The sequence below is a fragment of the Coloeus monedula genome (assembly GCF_965178545.1).
Source record: "Coloeus monedula genome assembly, chromosome: 23".
Taxonomy (NCBI): Eukaryota; Metazoa; Chordata; class Aves; order Passeriformes; family Corvidae; genus Coloeus; species Coloeus monedula.
The window spans coordinates 3,455,818-3,474,509 of record NC_138803.1 but is presented as its reverse complement, the minus strand read 5'-3'; the positions used below and the strand labels follow the sequence as shown (position 1 = coordinate 3,474,509).

Sequence of the window (18,692 nt, the reverse complement as noted above, 5' to 3'; positions counted from 1 at the left end):
GTGATGAGAAAGTGTCCAAAATCCACAGCTGGCTGATAAAGATCAGCTGATTTAGCTGCAAAGCCAGTACTTGGGATGTTCTAACTTCATTCTTGGCCTCTGCAGCCAAGGAACCAGCAAAGCTCCATTTTTTTTTTTCCCAGAACTTGACCTTCCTTCAGGGCTTGGGCTGAGAAACTTTATTCTTTAAGGAAGTGCTGACAGTCTTAAGAAAAAAGTTTGGAAGCTTTTTTTAGCATCAGCCATGTTTCCGTGTTTCCCTTTCCCCCTTGGGTCTCCCTTTATTCCTTGGATGAGATAAGGAATAGAGATCCAGTGGTCATGCAGGGGTGTCACCCATTTCTGTAACACCTTCTCCCTTTTTTTTCTGAATCCCACTCATGGCAAGGCCATTCCCTCTGCTCCAGATAACGCGGGGATGTCCTGGGGGATGAGCAGCAGCTACAAAGGGGGCTGAAGAAACTGTTCATGCAAATAGCTCTGAGGAGACTTCAGATACAGGGGAAAAAACCCAGGGTTTCCCTCCTGAGGAATCAACAGCATTTTTTTATATATGACAAAAGGAATTATGGGGTACACACTGCACAAACTTCTAAGAGCTCATGGACACCTCTACATGAACAGGAAACCTGGGAATGCTCTGCAGGGCTGGGGCTGGCCACGAGGACGGAGCTGCTGGCGGCTTGGAAGAGTCTCTCCCATCTTCTGCCACGGCTTTTCCAGTGGCCATTGCCCCCCCGTCCCAGCCACCTCTGCTCTCTGCAGACACCTCCTCGCCCCTTTCCAGCCTTTGCACACACTAAAAACTATTTTACACATTATTTTACAGACCAAACTCCCAGCACACGTCTCAGTCCACCTTCTCCCTCTGGAAACAGATCCGTACAGCAAAAGCCACAAAAATAACATCACCTTGGGAGACATATTAGACAAAAACATATTTGACCACGAAACGGGTTTCTACCTTTACTTACGCAGGAACAACTACACCAGAAAGTCCCGCTGCTGCCACCGCCCCTCAGCAACCACTGAGACTGAAGGCCAAGCGCAAAAATTACTTGGTTTAGTCCCATTTTCCTCTCCCTGCTCTGGATCACGGTGTGGGGGGTGGTTTGGGGGAGGGACAGGAGCCCTGGCTGTCGAAGCTCGCTGCCCGGCCGTGCCACTGGAGGACAGAAGAGAAAGCAAGTTAAGCAAACAGGAGGGATTATCTGTGGTTATTCCCAACCCTGCATTGTGTAGTCCATCCCCTCTTCCTCAGTATTCCCATCCCATCCCATTTTATCCCACCCCATCCCATCCCTGCCCGACTCCTGCCCTGCCGTGTTCCCATCTGCTCTACAAGTTCCAACTCATGCAATGCCTGTGTTTAACCACTCAGGAGGAATTACTGAACAATCTACTTTACTGCTTTGTAAATCAATTCCCAATTGTGAGGATTCCTCACCAAAAAAAAAAGGGGGAAAATAAACAGTATCTGTGTGTGCTGTGAAGACAAAGTGCTCTCAGCTCTTCCCTGCTTTATTGCTGTTGTCTTCTCGGTTTAAAAATACTGTCTAAGCTCAGAAGTACTTGAGTCTTTCCAGTCTGGTAATTTTACTCCACAGCAGCTCTGTCCACAGCACTGGAGACATTTCTCAAAGGGAAAATCAGATCAGAGACTCGGTGGATGGAACAAACATTATTTTTGCCATACTTAAGGTATCCTAAATTATTCGTCATCTGCCTTGGGGGCTATTATCATAATTCAAACCCATTACTCCTGAAGCTTTTGAGCACTTGCCCATCTCACCATCTTGTTTTATTAAATTCCAATGACAAATTATAGACATCTCCTAGAGACAATGGGAGGCAGAATTTCCACTGCCTGGATCAATTCCCTCCCCTCCCACATAAGCAGAAACTCTTTGCTGGCTGATATTAATGTTCAAGCATGTATGAATTTCATTTCTCTGGGTGAAAACTCACTTGGGGAACCAGACTTCATGCTTGCCTTGGCAAAGCCATCACAAATGAAGACAAGAGAGCAGCAGCCTGGTGCTCACAGGGAGGCTGAGCAGGGCAAACAGGCCCTTGCAGATGCTCCATGGGTTTGGAATGGTCAAAAATTTGGCCAGTTTGACCAGTTTGACCAGTTTCCTTCCCCAAAGAAGCCAGTCAGTGTAAAGTAACTCCCTGCACAGGTTTGCACTCAACAGCCTCAATTTCATCAGGGCTGAGCAGAAATTAATGAATGAAGATGAGAAACTTGTCCTGCCAAACAGCTGCCTTAAGGAAAGGAAACACTTCCTTCTATATTTCTCACGTCAGATATATTGGCCAAAATCCCTGAGGAATTGATAATACGGATACAAACTCCCCATGAGCATTGCCAGTAAAATAACAGATCGCAGAAATTACGATAGAAATGGGCTTTTGGCAGAGCCTTCCCCATGCTCTTTGCCTCCTGCTGGCTGCATGACAATGACAACGTTGCTACTCCAAAAATGTGATGAAAACTCTTCCAAGAATAAGTCCTGGAGATACTTTTCCTTCATTTAATTCGAAAAGGTGGGCCATGCATTGTGTAGTCAACAGTCAGAAACTGGGACCAGTTCAATCAAAGTAAAAAAGGCCCAGAAGTCTGGAAGGGCTTATCTTTAAAGACAAATGCTTATTTTTCGTTATGGGCATGACTCGGCTCTCAGCAGAGTTATCAGTTTTTATCTGGAACGATGTTTTAAACAAATAAATGCTCCCCTGCTGGATGTCAGAGGCACTTGGCAACATCAAAGACCCGTTTTGCATCGCGCTGATGATGCGACTCTGCGATACCAGGGTTTGTCTTTTGTGGATAACAGGGGAAATTCCAGTTTTCAGAAGTTCCCTTCAAAGCCTGGAAGAAGGAGCAGTAATTTTATATTTCCCTTTGTGGACGCATCCCTGAACCTGGCTGATGGGTGTGTGGAGGAATGCAGAAGGAACATGGGTGGGGTGGCTGAAGCACTTGGGGAGGCAGCAGCTGCCAGAGGGACCTCGGGGTGGAACACCAGGAACAACTTGTGCTGAGGGGAAGAAATTATTGTTGGAATAACCCCACAATGGAGCAGCAAGAGGGATTCTCCCTTTCTGCTCAGAAACTCGCCTTCTGAACATCTGTGTGAGGAGGATAGCGCTTAAAAGCCTGTAATTAATGATTCATTTGCACATGTTCTCCATGTTCTCTCTTTAGTGATGATGGTCATTAGTGAAGTGCAGTCATTATGGTTTGTTATTCACTGTTGATAAATATGGAGCAATCAAAGACATGATGTGCATCCGAAGCATTTCCCTTTTCACTGGAGCCTTTTGCATCAGTGAAAGCGAAGAAGGAGTGGCACCAGCTCATGGAGGAAGGGCCTGAGTTGCTGTCAGCACAGAAATGAGGGGTTGGACCGTGTTAGCCCAGCACTGTGGCTGCTGGGACAGGCTGGAGCTGCCCAGGTCCTCATGGTGGACAAAGAACCATTGTTGGACCAGTGGCCCAACGGAGGAGGAGGTCATTGGTCCAACATCATGGACACAAATCATCCATCCATCCATCCATCCATCCATCCATCCATCCATCCATCCCTCCATCCCTGCTGTGGCAGGGTAAGAGGGTCAGGGCTGGGCCATCCTCCTGGAGCAGCACATTTCTGGTGACACTTTTCCTGGCAAATTCACCAGAAACTGTGATTCTGAGCTGTAGTCAAAATACGGTGGGAGCACTTTCTCCTGGCCAAAGCTCTTCCAAGGCACACCAGGCAGGGTGTTGGTTAGCAAAGAAATTCCACGTTCCCACACTTTTCTCCCCCCTGAGTGGTGGGGAGGGGGCTGGGACCCCCACCACAGTGTGGGGAGATGGCAGTGCCTGGAGCAGCTCCGTGTCCCCGGGCAAACAGCTCCGGTCACCCATCCCTCCATTTAAACATCAAAGGGACAATTCAATCCTCGCCTTGGGCTTGAGGTCAAGCACTCCATCAGGGAAGACTCAGATGGAGCCAGAGGCTGTCACTGAAGGTCAGAGCACACAGACACCATCACGAGGATCAACTGGGAAGCAAACGCTCCATTTGCTGCTGCCCAGCACAAAGGCGCTTGGAGATGAAGATGAAGATGAAGAAGACAAAGAGGAGGATGAAGGCTCAAGATGTCAGCACAGCCCGAGTTCACCCCAACAAAGGGTGAAGAAGGGATGGAGGGCCAGCAGTTCTCCCCCAGCATCCTCAGTCAGGGCAGAGGCACAGAGAGCCAGCAGCCCACAGAGCCTGGAAAGATGGAGCAGCTGCACAGGGACCCAGAACTGAGGGTTACAGGACCAAAAACCCCAAATTTCTTTCCAAAAATGCCCAAACAGAACATGGAAAAGATGATGCAATGACTTGTAACCAACAAATACCGTTTCCCATTAATTTATCTCCAGGAGCCTGTGCCTTTTCCGTTCAGTTTTTCTTTTAGGCTGCACTGGGGATTTGCAGACAGCAGTGCTAAAACCTAAAAGGGCAAATAAACACAGGGACCATTTGCTTGCTGGCTCTGTGCACCAGTTTGTGGCAGAAATACCAGAACAGATGATCAGAGGGCTTTTTCTTTCCTTTTAAGCAGAGCTCCTGACCTGTGCATTGAGGGGTGAAATGATTCACTCAGGTTTTTTCCAGAGTCTTGGGGGCTCAGCCATGGTTTTCAAAGTATATTTTAGAAGGTGAGTCATCTTCCATGTCTTCCTTGGTTTCTTCGTGTTTTATCATAACAATAATGCTTTTTTTCCCTTCTTTCTTCCTAGTGATTTTCAAAAACTTCACAGGAGTTTTTCTTTCAAAACCTCACCTGCATCTGAAAAATTGTGTAGTAAAGCCACAAAAATTGCAACCTGGAGAAAGATCTGCTGCCCCTGGGTCAGCCATGGCAGCTGGTGTCACACTGTGAGGTGCTACAGGTGCCAAGAGATCAAAGGATAGATCAATTCCCTTTCTGCTGAAACCCTGTGGCTGCTGGTGCCCAGGTCCCCATGGCAGTGGGACACACGGAGCCTGCCCAGACATGGCTCATGCCCAGGGCCAGGGTTCCAGCAGGGGAAGGAGAATGAAATCCTGGTGCTGCTCAGCACCCAAAGGCAGAGTTAGCACAATACACAAAGTGCACAAGGGTTTAATTCTGCTCTGACTCACCCCAGTCCTGCACAGCTGATCCCTGGGCTGATTCACAGGGGTGCAAGGGGAGCTCACCGATCATCTCAGTTGAGGGAGGGTAAATTTTCAGGTGTCCATTGTCTGATATATCCATCTCCACTGTGTCTTAAGCTAAAATATCAATTGCCAGGTTTTCCCTTGAGTGCAATTGACCTGGGCTGGGACAGAGGGCACTGAGCACAAACTGACTCCTTGATCATACAACAGGTTGGGTTGGGAGGGAACTTAAAGATCATTCAGTTCCAACACCCTGCCATGGGCAGGGACACCTTCCACTATCCCAGGCTGCTCTAAGCCCCATCCAACCTGGCCTTGGACACTGCCAGGGATGGGGCACCCACAGTTGCTCTGGGCAACCTGTGCCAGAGCCTCACCACCCTTTCTTTGTTGGAGGAAGGAGCAGATTTCAAAGAAACAAAGGGTTTATACACTAATTCACACTACTCTGGAATCTCAGCAAGCCCAGTGTCTGCCTTTCACTGCAGCTCAGCACTGAACTTCAAGGGGAAAATGAGATGTTTTCTGTTAAGTACTTATTCTGTGACTTTGAGGGAAAATACCTCCTCAGCCCCAGAAACTGCAGGAGGTTTTATTGCCTTTATTATCGTATCACTGGCCACAAATGCTGGAGCTTGTTTCTCATACCTGAAGTGTCAAAGGCATGTGTGCCTTTTCCACACCTCTCTCCTCCAGAAGTTATGACCTGAATCAGGCAAAGCCAAAGAGCTCTATAGAAGCGTGAGAAATCAGAGTGCAAGGAGGAAGAAAATGCCAGAGGTGGTCAAAAAGGTACCCAGGCATTTCAGCCCTGTTTTATGATCTGGGGCTGCATCAAGTCAATCTCCTTCTCTGGAGATGCTTAGAGCAATTACATTTGTTCTATTTATTCTCCCTCAAAGGCTCGGAGATGAGTCAACAGAAAAATCTTTTAGGATGAAAAATTGAAACTTGAAATAGGCAATATCCCTGGACAATTTGTTCTGCAATCAGAGCAGCATTCTCTTTCCTTACTGCTCTCAGTCTCTAATTTTAAAAGGAAAAAAAAAAAAAGAAAAAGAAAAGAAAAAACCCAAAATGTAACAGTCACATCTGTAAATACAGTTCTTCTCAGTCTTGCTTGCGAGCTCAAGGAGCTATTTCGAGGCAATACAGAAGTGCTTGTTTTCTAGAGTTCATTTCTGGTGAGAAAATTCCCTCAGCTCTGCTCAGAAAATCCCAGGCGAGAGCAGGAGCGCTCTGAAAGCCTGGAGCCAGCCCACTCACGCTGAGCACAGGCACTGAAAGGGAAGGATAACCCCACACACCTCTTTGAAGGATTTCTTCACCTCCACCAGCGGGTGCCAGTGGGCGATGGGCTTGCGGGGGTACGCCAGCATCTCGTTCCAGTGGTCTCTGCCCAGCCCCTCGGCGTTGACCCCCACGCGGCAAACGCCGATGATCTCGTTGTGGCCCACCCTGAGGAACGGCAGAGAAGCAGCAGCATCACCATCCATCCCTCAGGCTGCCCAAACCTGCCCAGGCAACTCCTGGCTCCTGCTGCTGGTGAGCCTGGCTGTGGTGTCTGTCCCAGCACTGCCACCACCACGAGCAATTAATTATGGCAGTTTTAAAATTATTTCAAAGGCAGATCAGTCCAGACACAGGATCTGGAAGGAGTTTGACTAGAGCTCTACAGCAGGAATAACCCTAAGCTCAGTGATGCATAATTCATACACCCAGGGCCGCTCACACATTATTTGCTTTCTAACATGGGCTTCAGGATAAGTAAATAACCAAGGGGAGCATGGCACTTGCTCAAGGAAATGCCATAAAGCAGGGACCAGCTTTACCAAACTCGCTACTTTTCCATAACCATAAATACCAATGTCACTGTAGCAATAAATCACCAGAGACAGGTTGATACCACTGAGCTCTGCCATCGAGGCTGTGGAAAACACTGTGGAAAATTGCATTTGAGAAGGAAAATCTGCACCCAATGGGATGCTCTCCCCTCCAGCTCTCCAGAGCCTCCCACCTACCGATCATAATCCATGACGGAGATAAGGAGGCTGACTTGATCCATGTTCTCGGGGGGAATGTCAAAGATTATTGCTTCATTGTAGGTGGGATTAAGTGTGTTTTTCTTTATGGTGGTTTTCTTCTTTTTCAGCCTTCGCCCGTCACAGAGCAAAGACACTTTGACATATGGATCTAGGGAGGAAGAGATAGGAAAAGACCTTTTGTTGAGGGAGGTATATTTTGTTTCCTTTGCAACACAGAAACAGCTTTATCAGAGGATGGGCTGTGAGTTCCAATGAGCCAGAGGCACTCCTCAAATGCACTTTGAGAAAAAAGTTTGTTTGTAGAGCAGTAAAAGCCACCATTTCTCATACTGGTGTGGGTGGTGACCTGAGGTTCAGGCACCAGAGAACCAGCACTGCAATATTATTATTGCAGAAAGGATGAGCTGGCTTCACCTGAATTCTCAATTCTCAGACATTTCGTATGGCTCCAGCTGAGCAGAAACATTTTCTGCAAAGGTCTCTGTTGTCACTGCCTTTTGCACAATGAAATTCAAATACTCTTATGTTGGTGTCTGGAAAAGACACTGGTTTTTGTGATGAAAACCAGAATTTGTGCACGCTGAATGTCAGCTCTGAAACTGTGAATGCAAACAGTCTTCAGGTGGCTGTGATCCTTAGGTTTGACTACTGGCCACTGGACAGGGGAATGCACATTCCAGTGGGATTTATCCAGGTGGCCCATGATCCTTTCCTAATCTTGGGGTGAGACAGTTGATTCTGGCTATAAAGGGTTACAACAGATTTAAGTGTCCAACCCAAGAGATGGATCAGAGCTCTGGCCCTGCAAACCCTCCAGTGGGATGGGAAACAACAGACAGATAATTCTACTTTAAACATTTTGTTTGCACTTAAAATGCAGACAAAGCTTTTTCAGGTGTTTCTGGGATGGTTCACCCACCATCCACTGAGGATACTGTGAGGGAAGAGGAGGAAATGTGGATGCAACGGGGTCCCCCTCAGCCACAAAACACCCACCTGAGTAACCAGTGATGTCCATAGCTTTGAGATTCCTGCATTTAATGACTGTTAAGGTGAGGCGACCTGCAGTTGGCAAATAACAAAGGGAAAACATGATCTCGCCCAGGTCCACGCTTTCCTTCAATAAAACAGAGAACACATTTTATTGGAAACGTGCAGAACCAACCAGGTGCCTCCTCCTCCTCCACCACAGCACTTCCTCTGCTCTGCCATTTGGAGTGAAGGACACTCCATGGTGGTGATTCCAGTGCACCCCAATACTATTTGGCTAAAAAATGAATACAGAGAACAGGAAAAATGTGTTACAGCTTCACATCTAAGTTAAGGACAATCTCCCTCTGCCTCAGCAGATTTTGTGCTTCCCATTGCAGCCTCCCAGCAATGCACAGCTAATGCACAGCTGATGCACTCCTGCTCCCCTGCTCACACAGAGGAGATGGGATATCTCACACCAAATCACTGCAGTAAGGAAATCAAACTAGTATCAAGTTTTGTTTGAATGTACAGTACATGTCTCTAGTGCCTGGTTCCTCCAGGAACGTGACAAACACACTGAGGTGACAGAAAGATGAGCTCCTGACCCTCAGTGGTGCCGTATTCTCCGGTTGTGCACTGCAACAAACTCCTCAGAAACTTCCTACTACAGCCAGCACCATCAGTGCACAACACCACAGACTGGTTTGGGTTGGAAAAGACCTCAAATATAATCAAGTTCCAACCCCCTGCCATGGGCAGGGATGAATTCAGTGATAGAGGTTTATGACTGTGACGGTGCCCAACATTTCTGCATAAAATGAAAACACCTTTGAGTAACACACTGGTTTTCTCTGAAGCTGAGCGTGAGTTTTTGGGCAGTTACCATCTGAGGTGTCAAAGCTTTAAACCAGAACACAACCATGAAGGGCCCACTGAGCTTTTAGTTTGTGACATGTTTACTTTTGGACCACCAAGCCCTCTGAGACACCTTCAAGGAGCTGGCACAGTGTGAGGCTGTGTGTGTGTGAGTATAAAAGGGGAATTAACCAGCAGATGGCACTCAGAAATGTTTGGTACTTTTGGATTACACAGAAGCCAATGCAATTTAATCTTTTAGTGCCCCATCAAATAACTTTTATCCATGGCTCTTAGCACTTCTTGTACCTGCAGCTTCATCGACTACACCTCCTAAAAGCCCTTTCCATCATTGCCTTGCCACTGGGAATTCAGGGAAAAATAAACAAACCAAATGTCTTATTTAAACTAGAAAGCATCATTATCTGAAGTCAGCAGAAAAGATTTCCAAACACCTTCTAAAAATGGATTAAAAAAAAAAAAATCTTATTTTCTACATACAGATCCCACATCTGTAGAGCAAACAACCCATTTATTTTCGGAAACAGTGTGTTTGATTCCTTTCAATGTGATATAATGATCTGCTGAAAAGAAATTGTAGCTGTTAGGAGTAGAGTGATGGAACTAGAAAGACAAGTAAATGCACTTAAAGCTTTGCTAAGTGTTAGGGGAATAGATCTTGTTGATGGATGAGGTTTTTGCCAAATTATTTCCTGCTCATTCTCAGGTAAGGCAAAGATTAAATCTTTATTCCACTTAGACGTGCAGAATACTAATGAATATTATATAAAATCTTGATTGGGTCCATTCTTTCATGCATTCTTTGTTCTTAGTTAGTTCGGGAGGAATGAGGTCAGGAGCCCTTGGACAAGATGTCAGAAGAGAGCAGCCCCGTGTGAGATGGTGACAGCACCCTCTGGACACCATCTCATCTTCTATTCCTCTCCTTGCACTGAGAGGACCCGTTCAGGGCATAAAATGAACATAAATTGTTCTTTGACCTCACTGTATCAGGTCAAGAGATTTTCCTTTGCAACCACAAATACAGGAGAGCAAAGCGTGTCCTGTGGGTGCATTATTTTCTTGCAGATTATAGACATTGGGACATTTCCAAAATTCCTATCAGTACCTTTTAGGAAATAATGGCAGCTCTGAATCAATAAACTTGAAACCAAAAATGTTTCCCTGATTGACAAGCTGTACAGTCATTAATTAAGTAGCTGAGTGCTGGCTATTTGACCAGATCAGTGCTTGAGTGTGTCCCTACCCTCTTACCCACACCATTGATCTCATGCATTATAAGGCACCCAGAGCTTTCTCGGGGTTTTATGCAAACTGTATTTATCCTTCTCAATTTTGATTAAACAGAAATGTCCTTGGGTGTGCTACAGCTGGCTGAGATGTTCCAGGAGCAACACATTCCTTAAGAATGGCACAGAGAGGATGAGGGGATGGAAACAAACGTGGTGCTGGATGTGTGGCAACTCTGCCAGGCTGCTGCAAAGCACATCTTGGGCATGGGGTTGGCTCTGCTCCCCTCACACCTTCTCTGGAGGCTTTTCCCTCAATAACCTTTCTGCTGGCACATCTCCACCTGCTTTTGTGGGGTTTTCCCCCATTAAACGAGATTATTTAGCCAGGAAAACATCTTCTATTGCTTGCAGAACCAACAGGCAGATTCCTTCAGGAGGCATCAGCACACCTGGTGCACTTTGCTCCCCTTCCAGCAGCCCCTCTCTGGGTGAATGGATGTGCCTGGTGCCTGCTTGCCTCACTGCCAGCATTTCTGCTTTCATTACCATCCATCAATCATAACATCTGTGGCTGTTTGCAGGTTGGAAGCCAAGAGCTGTGAGCACCCTGCTAACTAAAACTATTGCTTTCCTCATGGATGATCCTGTGCCTCCTTCCCACAGCACTTCCAGGCAAGGTGCTCAAAAGGCAGCACAGAGCAGCTCCCAGCACGCTCCAGCGCTGCCCCAGGGTGCCTGGCAGGCACCAGATCCATCCCTGTGTCCTCAGGCTGGCAGGGCCAAAGCTCTCCGTGCCCTCCTAGGACAGCTCCAGCCCCACAGCCACCTCCCAGGGTGACATGCTGCGTGCCCACCGTGTCCCCTGAGTGCCCTGGGACCGCGTCCCCTTGGGCACAGCAGCACAGGACACGGGGCTGTGCACACCTGCTGGACTTCAGAGAGCTTTCTGAAAGTTCTGAACACCCTGCAGCAGAGCAAGCACTGATGGAAGTCACCAAGGGGTATAGCTGGTGGGGAACATGGTGCTGAGAGAAAAGCTGAGAGTTACAAAGCAAATGTCTTCTGGCACTGCTGGCCACAATACATATTCATGTTTGACAGTTCCCTCCTCAGCACAGAAAGCAGGAGAGCAAAGGTATGAGATGAGCTACGAGGGAAGCTGCAGGACATTTTTGCAAGTTGTGGCATTCTGCCAGTCACTGGGAAAGATGTGACAGGGCCCACGCTTCCAGCCACAGGGGTGGGGATGTCTCATCTTTCAGTTTCAGAAATAACAATGTGAAATGACAATGGTGATGGCTGATTTGGTGTCCAGCTGCAGAGCAGTTCAATTGTTCATTCGCCCTGAGGACCAGCCAGATCCTCCTGGGAGGGCAGAGGAGGAGCAGACAGCTATTATGGAGAGGTTAATGTCATTGCTCTGCACTCAGCGATCAATGTGAGCACTTGGCTTCTCCTGTCAGCCCTGTGGAACATGGAAGGGGCTGGGACTTTTCCTCTCTGAGGTTTGGCTTTCCTTCCAGGGGGAATTCAAAAGAACTACTAAAAGACCCAAATCCAACTCTGGAAGGGTTGCCAGCAGCACGTCCAACACCTCTCAGCACCAACGGGCTGGTACTGGCCCCGCAGAGCTCTTTCTTACTGGGATCATGTGCACGTGGCAGAGAACTGTGCCATGGCTGCAGGTCCCTGGGGCTAACAGGAGGCAAGGGAGTCAGGAAGGATTTACCCCTGGGGAGAATCCCCACACCACCCAGCAGATACTCACCGTCGTGGCGTACTGAATGTCCCTCCAGATGGAAGTCTCCCGGGAGAGGTCTGAGTCCTCGAACAGGTTCTCCAAGATAACCTCTCCTATCATGTCGTGCCTGGAGAACCTGTCAAAGTCAAAGACGCTCAGGTGGAGCTTCCTGCTCGCCAGCTCCTCGTGGGGCACGGGGAAGTGGAAGGACTCGTCGAAGGTGGGGTTCAGGGTCTTCCTGTGGACTCGCGTCTGAAACTTGCGCTTGCGGTCGGGCAGGAGGTAGATCTTCACGTAGGGATCCGAGCTGCCGCAGAAGTCTTTGGCTGGCAAGTCAAAAGCCCTGAGAATTCGGACAGTCAGCGTCTCGTTCTCGTAGTCGTACTTGAGAGTGAAGTTGATTTTCCCACAGGTTTTCTCTGCCTCCTTCTTGGGGTCCTCGGTGTCCACAGTCTTTTGTTTGTAGAGCTCGGGCTTGATGCGGCCGATGCTGGTCGGCTGCTCGGCCTCGGCCGGCGGCTCCAGGCCGTAGTCCATGCTGGACACGTGCATCTGCCGGGGGAGGTGCCTCTTGAAGGAGATGTGCCTGCAGGAGGAAGACACAAACAGCTCTGTGGGTTTCCAAGCACATTGCTCTCCTTTTTCTCCCCTGGACTCAGAAAGCAAGAGAGCACAGAACGAGTTCAATAGGTGCTCCTGACCTCTGCACAGAAACCATGTATGTTATGGATGTGAACAGAGGGGAACACCTCCAAAAACCTTCAAGGAATCAATCCAGCAAATTTCTTAAATTCCAGAGTATTTGCCACAAGCTGCGCTTTCTCACCTGTGGCACGAGTCACAGCCCACAGCTGAACAGATGGGCCCCAACAACTCCTTACCCAAATCACAGACAGCACCACATGGAGACTTTCCCCACCCTCAGTCCTTACACTTCCAAGATACTGGCACTAAGTGCTCTCAGGCAAAAAAATCCCTTTTTTTTTCTTGCTTTTTCTTTTGGTGAGACAACCACGACCAGTTCAGAAGGTGAGGCTTTACTCATAGAACCACAGCATGGTTTGGGTTCAGAGGGTTTCAAAGCTCATCTCACTGCATCCCCTGCCACAGGCAGGGACACCTTCCCCTAGGTCAGCTTGCTTCCAGCCCTGTCCAGCCTGGCTTTGCTGGGTATTGCTGCTTCCAGACTTTTCCAAGAGACTCATCAGAAACTGATAGATAATTGTTGACAGGGAGGGAGGCACAGCCTTGTCGGGAAGCATCTCTTGCCTTGAGCTCTCCTCCAGCACAAGCTGTGTGTAAGCAGAGCTTTATCTGAACAAAGCATAAAAGCTTTCTGTGGACTCAGGGCATTATTCCAGATTATCTGGTGTTTACAAGAGCACTTTATAGAGTTATTTAACCAAACTAAGAACTCTACAGCCAGAACATTAGCTTTCAGTGATACATGGTGCTTGGAGACTTTGGCAGGTTCCTCAGAGGTATTTTGGACGGGGTTAGGCTGGGCTGTGAATCAGAGGAACCTGCCAAGGAGAAAGTGGGTTTGAAACCTGCCCACGTACAGCCAAGTCACACTTTGTTTGTCCTAATTCAGACAGGCTGAGGGTTTTTTCCTCCTCTGTTGGAAAGGTGTAATAAAAGCAGAAGGAGCGTGTGCATGCAGAGAGGGAATCAGCTGTCCAAAAGCAGCAAGGATAAATAAAAGAGTGTGGCTCACAAATGCAGGTGGCACCGTGCTGGTTTAACTCAGCTCCTTCAAACAGGGGGCTGCCATCGGTGCCTCACTAATCCTGCAAAAGTGCAGCCAATTTTCTGAGCAGTGCCTGATTTCCCTGTCACACTCCTGTGCACATCCCAGACACGGCCAGTGAGGCAAACAGAAGTTCTGGGGCACAGCCAGGACCCTGTGATCCCTCTTTCCTGTCCCCATTTCACCGCCTTCTGTGTCAAGGAGAGATGCTGCATTTCACAGGATCACGGAATGGTTTGTGTTGGAAAGGAACCTTAAAGCTCACCTCATTCCACCCCTGCCATGGGCAGGGACACCTTCCACTATCCCAGGTTGCTCCAGCCTGGCCTTGGACACTTCCTGGGATGGGGCAGCCACAGCTGCTCTGGGCACCCTGTGCCAGGGCCTCACTCCACTCCGAGTAAAGAACCCCTTTCTAACATCTAATCTAAATCTCTCCTCTGTATCCATGCTGAGAAGGTGTCCCAAGGTTCACACAGCCTTTCCCTGACTTCCTGAGGAGGATGCTGATGTCTCTCTCCCCATCTGAGCACAAGCACCGAGCGCAGCTGGTTCTGGGCTTGTGCAGTGAGCGATCCATCAATTGTGCTGATCTAATTGTTTCTGCCAGGAGCCACAACAGCAAGAGAGAGCCAAAAGGTCTAATTCTGTCTGACAGGGTACATCATTGATACTTCAGCCTGCCTCTCATGTTAGAACAAAATTAAAGTGGCCAAAGCATGCGGGTGACTTGACACAATGAGGTCAAGTCGCAGTAATAGGACCTGAATCCCGGATTTTTTAAAAGGGCCATGGTAAACCAGTCTTAACACATTCATTGGTTGATGGCCAAGCTTTGGACAGTAATCTGGTGTGTAGGTGCTCTCCTTAGTCTTCCCTATGGTATCTGAGCCTCAGACTCCATCCAACAATCTTCCCACATCTCCAGCTGCTCACAGAGCTTTGCCCCTGCTGAGCACCCCATTCCTGCCACTCCTGAGCATCCCCACCCAGCAGAATCATGGAATCATGGAGTATCCTGAGCTGAAGGGGACCCACAAGGACCATCCAGTCCAGCTCCTGGCCCTGCACAGACACCCCAACAATCCCAATCTGGGCATCCCTGGCAGCGCTGTCCAAACGCTCCTGGAGCTCTGGCAGCCTCGGGGCCGTGCCCATTCCCTGGGGAGCCTGGGCAGTGCCCAGCACCCTCTGGGGGAAGAACCTTTCCCTGATCTCCAACCTAAACCTTCCCTTTGGCCCAGCTCCAGCTGCTCCCTCAGGTTCCGTTACTGTCACAGAGAGCAGAGCTCGGAGCTGCCCCTTGGGAGGAGCTGCAGCCCCCAACGAGCTCCAACCTCAGGCTCCTCCAGGCTGAGCATCCCATCCCAGCCCTCACCTGGTGGAAGATGCTGGCTCCGTGGTTTGCCTCTGGATCCGCGTGCGCCGCATGATGTGATCCTTCATGGACATCTGGACCTCTGCAGGGATGTCTGGGGAGGTGTGGCTGATCTTCACAGCTGCCTCCAGAAAGGTGATGGCCCCCGTGTCCTTGAGCTTGTCTGCCATGCTGTCCTTGTCTCCTGCCTCGCTCCGCAGCACGGCCAGGTGGGAGGAAAGGGCCTTGTTCCTCCAGGGAACCCAGCACAGCTTCCAAAAGAGAAACACAAACACTGCCACCAGGGCCAGGCCACACACAATAACTATCACTGCAAGGAGGCTGACGGAGAGCTCTGAGGGAGAGAAGGACAGCGACAGGGAGGGATGGGAAAGAAGAAAAGAAAAGACAGATGGTGAGAAAATCATAAGCGAAAGGGAGAAATGGTCCAAACTGGCTTAAATCACAACTAATGGAGAATTCTTAGCAGGTTCTTCAAGCCAGAGCCAAGCCCAAATGAGCAGCCCCTGACAGGCTCGGGACACACCTGGGGAGAAATGGGTATCTCCATATGGGCAGAGCTGTGATGTTTTACACCCTGGTGCTTAAACTGGCTATAAAATACCATCCTTGGTTTGTTCTGCGGCATCAGCAAACTACTGAGTCTGAAATCAAGAAGATCTGTACAATTCCACGACAGAAACAAGCTCGGGTGCTGTACCACAGAAAGTGCCTTTCTGCTTCATGTCACAGCTGCTCAGGCACAGTAATGAAAAAATCCATCTACCAGGATCCTGGAAGTGGATTGTTGTTGTACTATCAGTGCCCACATATTGTCCAGATGTGCCCATAGGAAATAGAAAGTAAATAGCAGCACCAAGGAAAAAATAATCACAAGCTGCTGATGCAGAGAAACCAAACATAGCAGGAGTTTGTACAGAAAGTACTACACAGTCTTCCTCAGTCTGAACAGCACTTGAGCTGCGTGTGTGCTCTGATGCTCTGAGACACTTTTACCTCATGTGTTGTGTATTTCAGTCTTTTTTTCTGGAGAGGAAAGAACTTCCGTACGTGTGGCTGATGAATCAGGAAAATGGAAGAGATATATATACATGTCTGTGTGTATAAATATACATATATATATATATATATACATACTTCATCTAGGCTGTGAAATGATTCACAGCACTGCACAAAGAGAAAACATTGGCTATTTTTGCTTCCTTTCCTACAGTGTATTAATTCCCAGATTGCCATCCAGACCAAAACTCTGAGAGCTCAGGATCCCAAGGAATACCAGTCCCTGATTGTGGAGCCAGGTTTTGTTCTGGAGGTAAGTCTGCAGTGTCAGGACTATGGACAATTCCATCACGGGTTGCTTTGAGCTCATGGACAATTCCTTGATTGCTTTGTTATTTGTAGTACCCAGTAAAGCCACACTCCTTAAATTACCCAAGTGCAGGACAGGACAGACAAGCAAAAAACCACCAAACACCCCAAAAGTTCATATGGAACAAACATAACCTCTTACCCACCCTATCCATGTCTATTCTTGGACCATAAATGTTCTGTGTGACCACACTGAATTCCCTGCCTGAGCCCCAAGGAACAGGGTGGGTGCCCAGTGCATTTCTGAGCTGGGAACTCCCCTCTGTGCTCCATCCCAGCTGCTCTGAAAGTGATTCCTGATGTGCTTTACCTTAAACAGGAGCCATAAAACACCTTCTGTTCCCTATAGTTTTATGAAGCTGTAATAAGGCATTTAATTATAGAATCACAAGATAGTTTGGGTTGGATGGAACCTCGAAAATCATCTCATCCCACCTCCTGCCATGGGCAGGGACAGCTTCCACTATCCCAGGTTGGTCAGACCCCCATCTAACCTTGCCTTGATGTTAAGCCTGAGAAAAATCTGTGAAGTATGAGGAAAGACTAAGTTTTTATCTTGAATAAAGAGCTAAATTTCAAAATTACTGAAAAAAACCTCCACAACCACAACAAAACAACAAACCCCCACCCACCATTGGTAAACCACGACAGCAAAGTGTTCAGGAGCACATTTGTACCATCAACTTTCTCTCGGGTCTCTCTGGGAATGCAGCAGCCAGTGCAAATTTGGGATTCTCACACCAGCTCCTGTAAGTGAAATCTCCAGGCAGCATCAGACACAAAATGTGACATCCACACCCAAAGAAGCCAGCTCTGCACAGAGCCTGGGAAGCCATCTGCTGTTCCTCACATCCTGGGGGAAAGGCACTGCTTTCCCACAAAATTACTGAGCCCAGCAAATCCAGCAGGAGCTCCAGGCAAAGCTCCCTGGCTGCCCACGGGTTTTTTGACTCGAAGGGAAGGGCTGGAAGGTGCAGATGGGAAGGATAAACATCACCCAGAGGTTTTTGCAACTTCTCTTTCCCTTCCCAGCCTCCTGTGCAGGTCATTTATCTTCTGTTGTAGCTCCGAGGTGGAAACACAGATCACTGCTGGGGTGAATAAACAGGTCCCCTCTTATTCAATAATAAATAAGGTTGTACCAGTCAGCAGCAGAGCTTCCTTAGAGATTTGCCTAAATGTATTCTCACCAAAGCTGAGAGCACAGAGGTTCCACTTCCCTATACTTTAAATCTTGGAATTGTGCCCAGGAAACTCAGTGTCAAACATTCATAAGAAAACTCAAGAACCTGGACTTTTTTTGCAAATACCTCTGTGTTGGTACAAAGGAAATCATTGCAATGCAGAATCTCTCACCGCTGGGAATTGCTGCATGACAAAGAAGACTTTTTAAAATATATTTCCACCCATTCGAAGGAGTTTTATAGGCTGCATGGCTCTGCCAGCACACCAGGCTCATTAATGGAAACCATCAGAAATAATCTATTATCCTTTCAGAAAACCTGTTGCCAGCTTGAGAAAGATCCTGGCTCCTGTCATTCCTTGCAGGGCTGGCATTCATAATGTATCTGACAGGACTCACAGATACTTTTATGCATGACCTCCTACTCCTTCCTCTGACAGCTGACACAAAGCACTAGTGGAAGGGATCAGGATTTTACAGACAGTTTTTAAGCATCTGCCTGCTTAGAATATTGGGTTGTTTGAAGATGACATTGAATTCTCCAAGACTTCTTCATGACTTATTAAACTTAAATATCAATTGGACAGAGTTGACCTTCATTGATTTAATGAGCTTTCTCTTAGGAATTTGAAAATACCATTTACTTTCTAAAAAATACCTGGTATTGAAAATGCTGTGCTTTAAATGTCCTTTAACTTACAAGAAACTGTAAAAACAAGATAATTCCTCATCTAACAGAAAATGCCCCGGGGCCAGAGGCTGCTTTGGTATTCCTGGCATGGGTGGAGGTAAGGCCAGTTCCCCCAAAAGGACACCTCAGCCCAGGGGAAGAATGAGCTCCTTGGTTGATATTATCCCCCTTTTGCAAGGTTTGGATCCAAGGTGAGAGGAAAAGAGGGAAAGGAGGGGTGTGCCAGCATCCAGCAGTGAGGAAGGGCTCTGTCTAACGCAGGAACAG

At 48.0% G+C, this 18,692-nt stretch overlaps 1 protein-coding gene across 1 annotated transcript in view; it reads right to left on the bottom strand.

The window, feature by feature from the left end:
- Positions 1–1,093: 1,093 nt before the first annotated feature.
- Positions 1,094–18,692, bottom strand: part of SYT6 (synaptotagmin 6) — a gene marked incomplete at both ends in the record, with an annotated part of 33,068 nt that continues 15,469 nt past the window's right edge. The window contains 6 exons of the mRNA XM_082296010.1: positions 1,094–1,165; positions 6,494–6,644; positions 7,208–7,379; positions 8,228–8,348; positions 12,083–12,641; positions 15,184–15,517. Of these exons, the coding sequence (XP_082152136.1) occupies positions 1,094–1,165; positions 6,494–6,644; positions 7,208–7,379; positions 8,228–8,348; positions 12,083–12,641; positions 15,184–15,517 (1,409 nt within the window). The remainder of the gene's footprint in view (positions 1,166–6,493; positions 6,645–7,207; positions 7,380–8,227; positions 8,349–12,082; positions 12,642–15,183; positions 15,518–18,692) is intronic.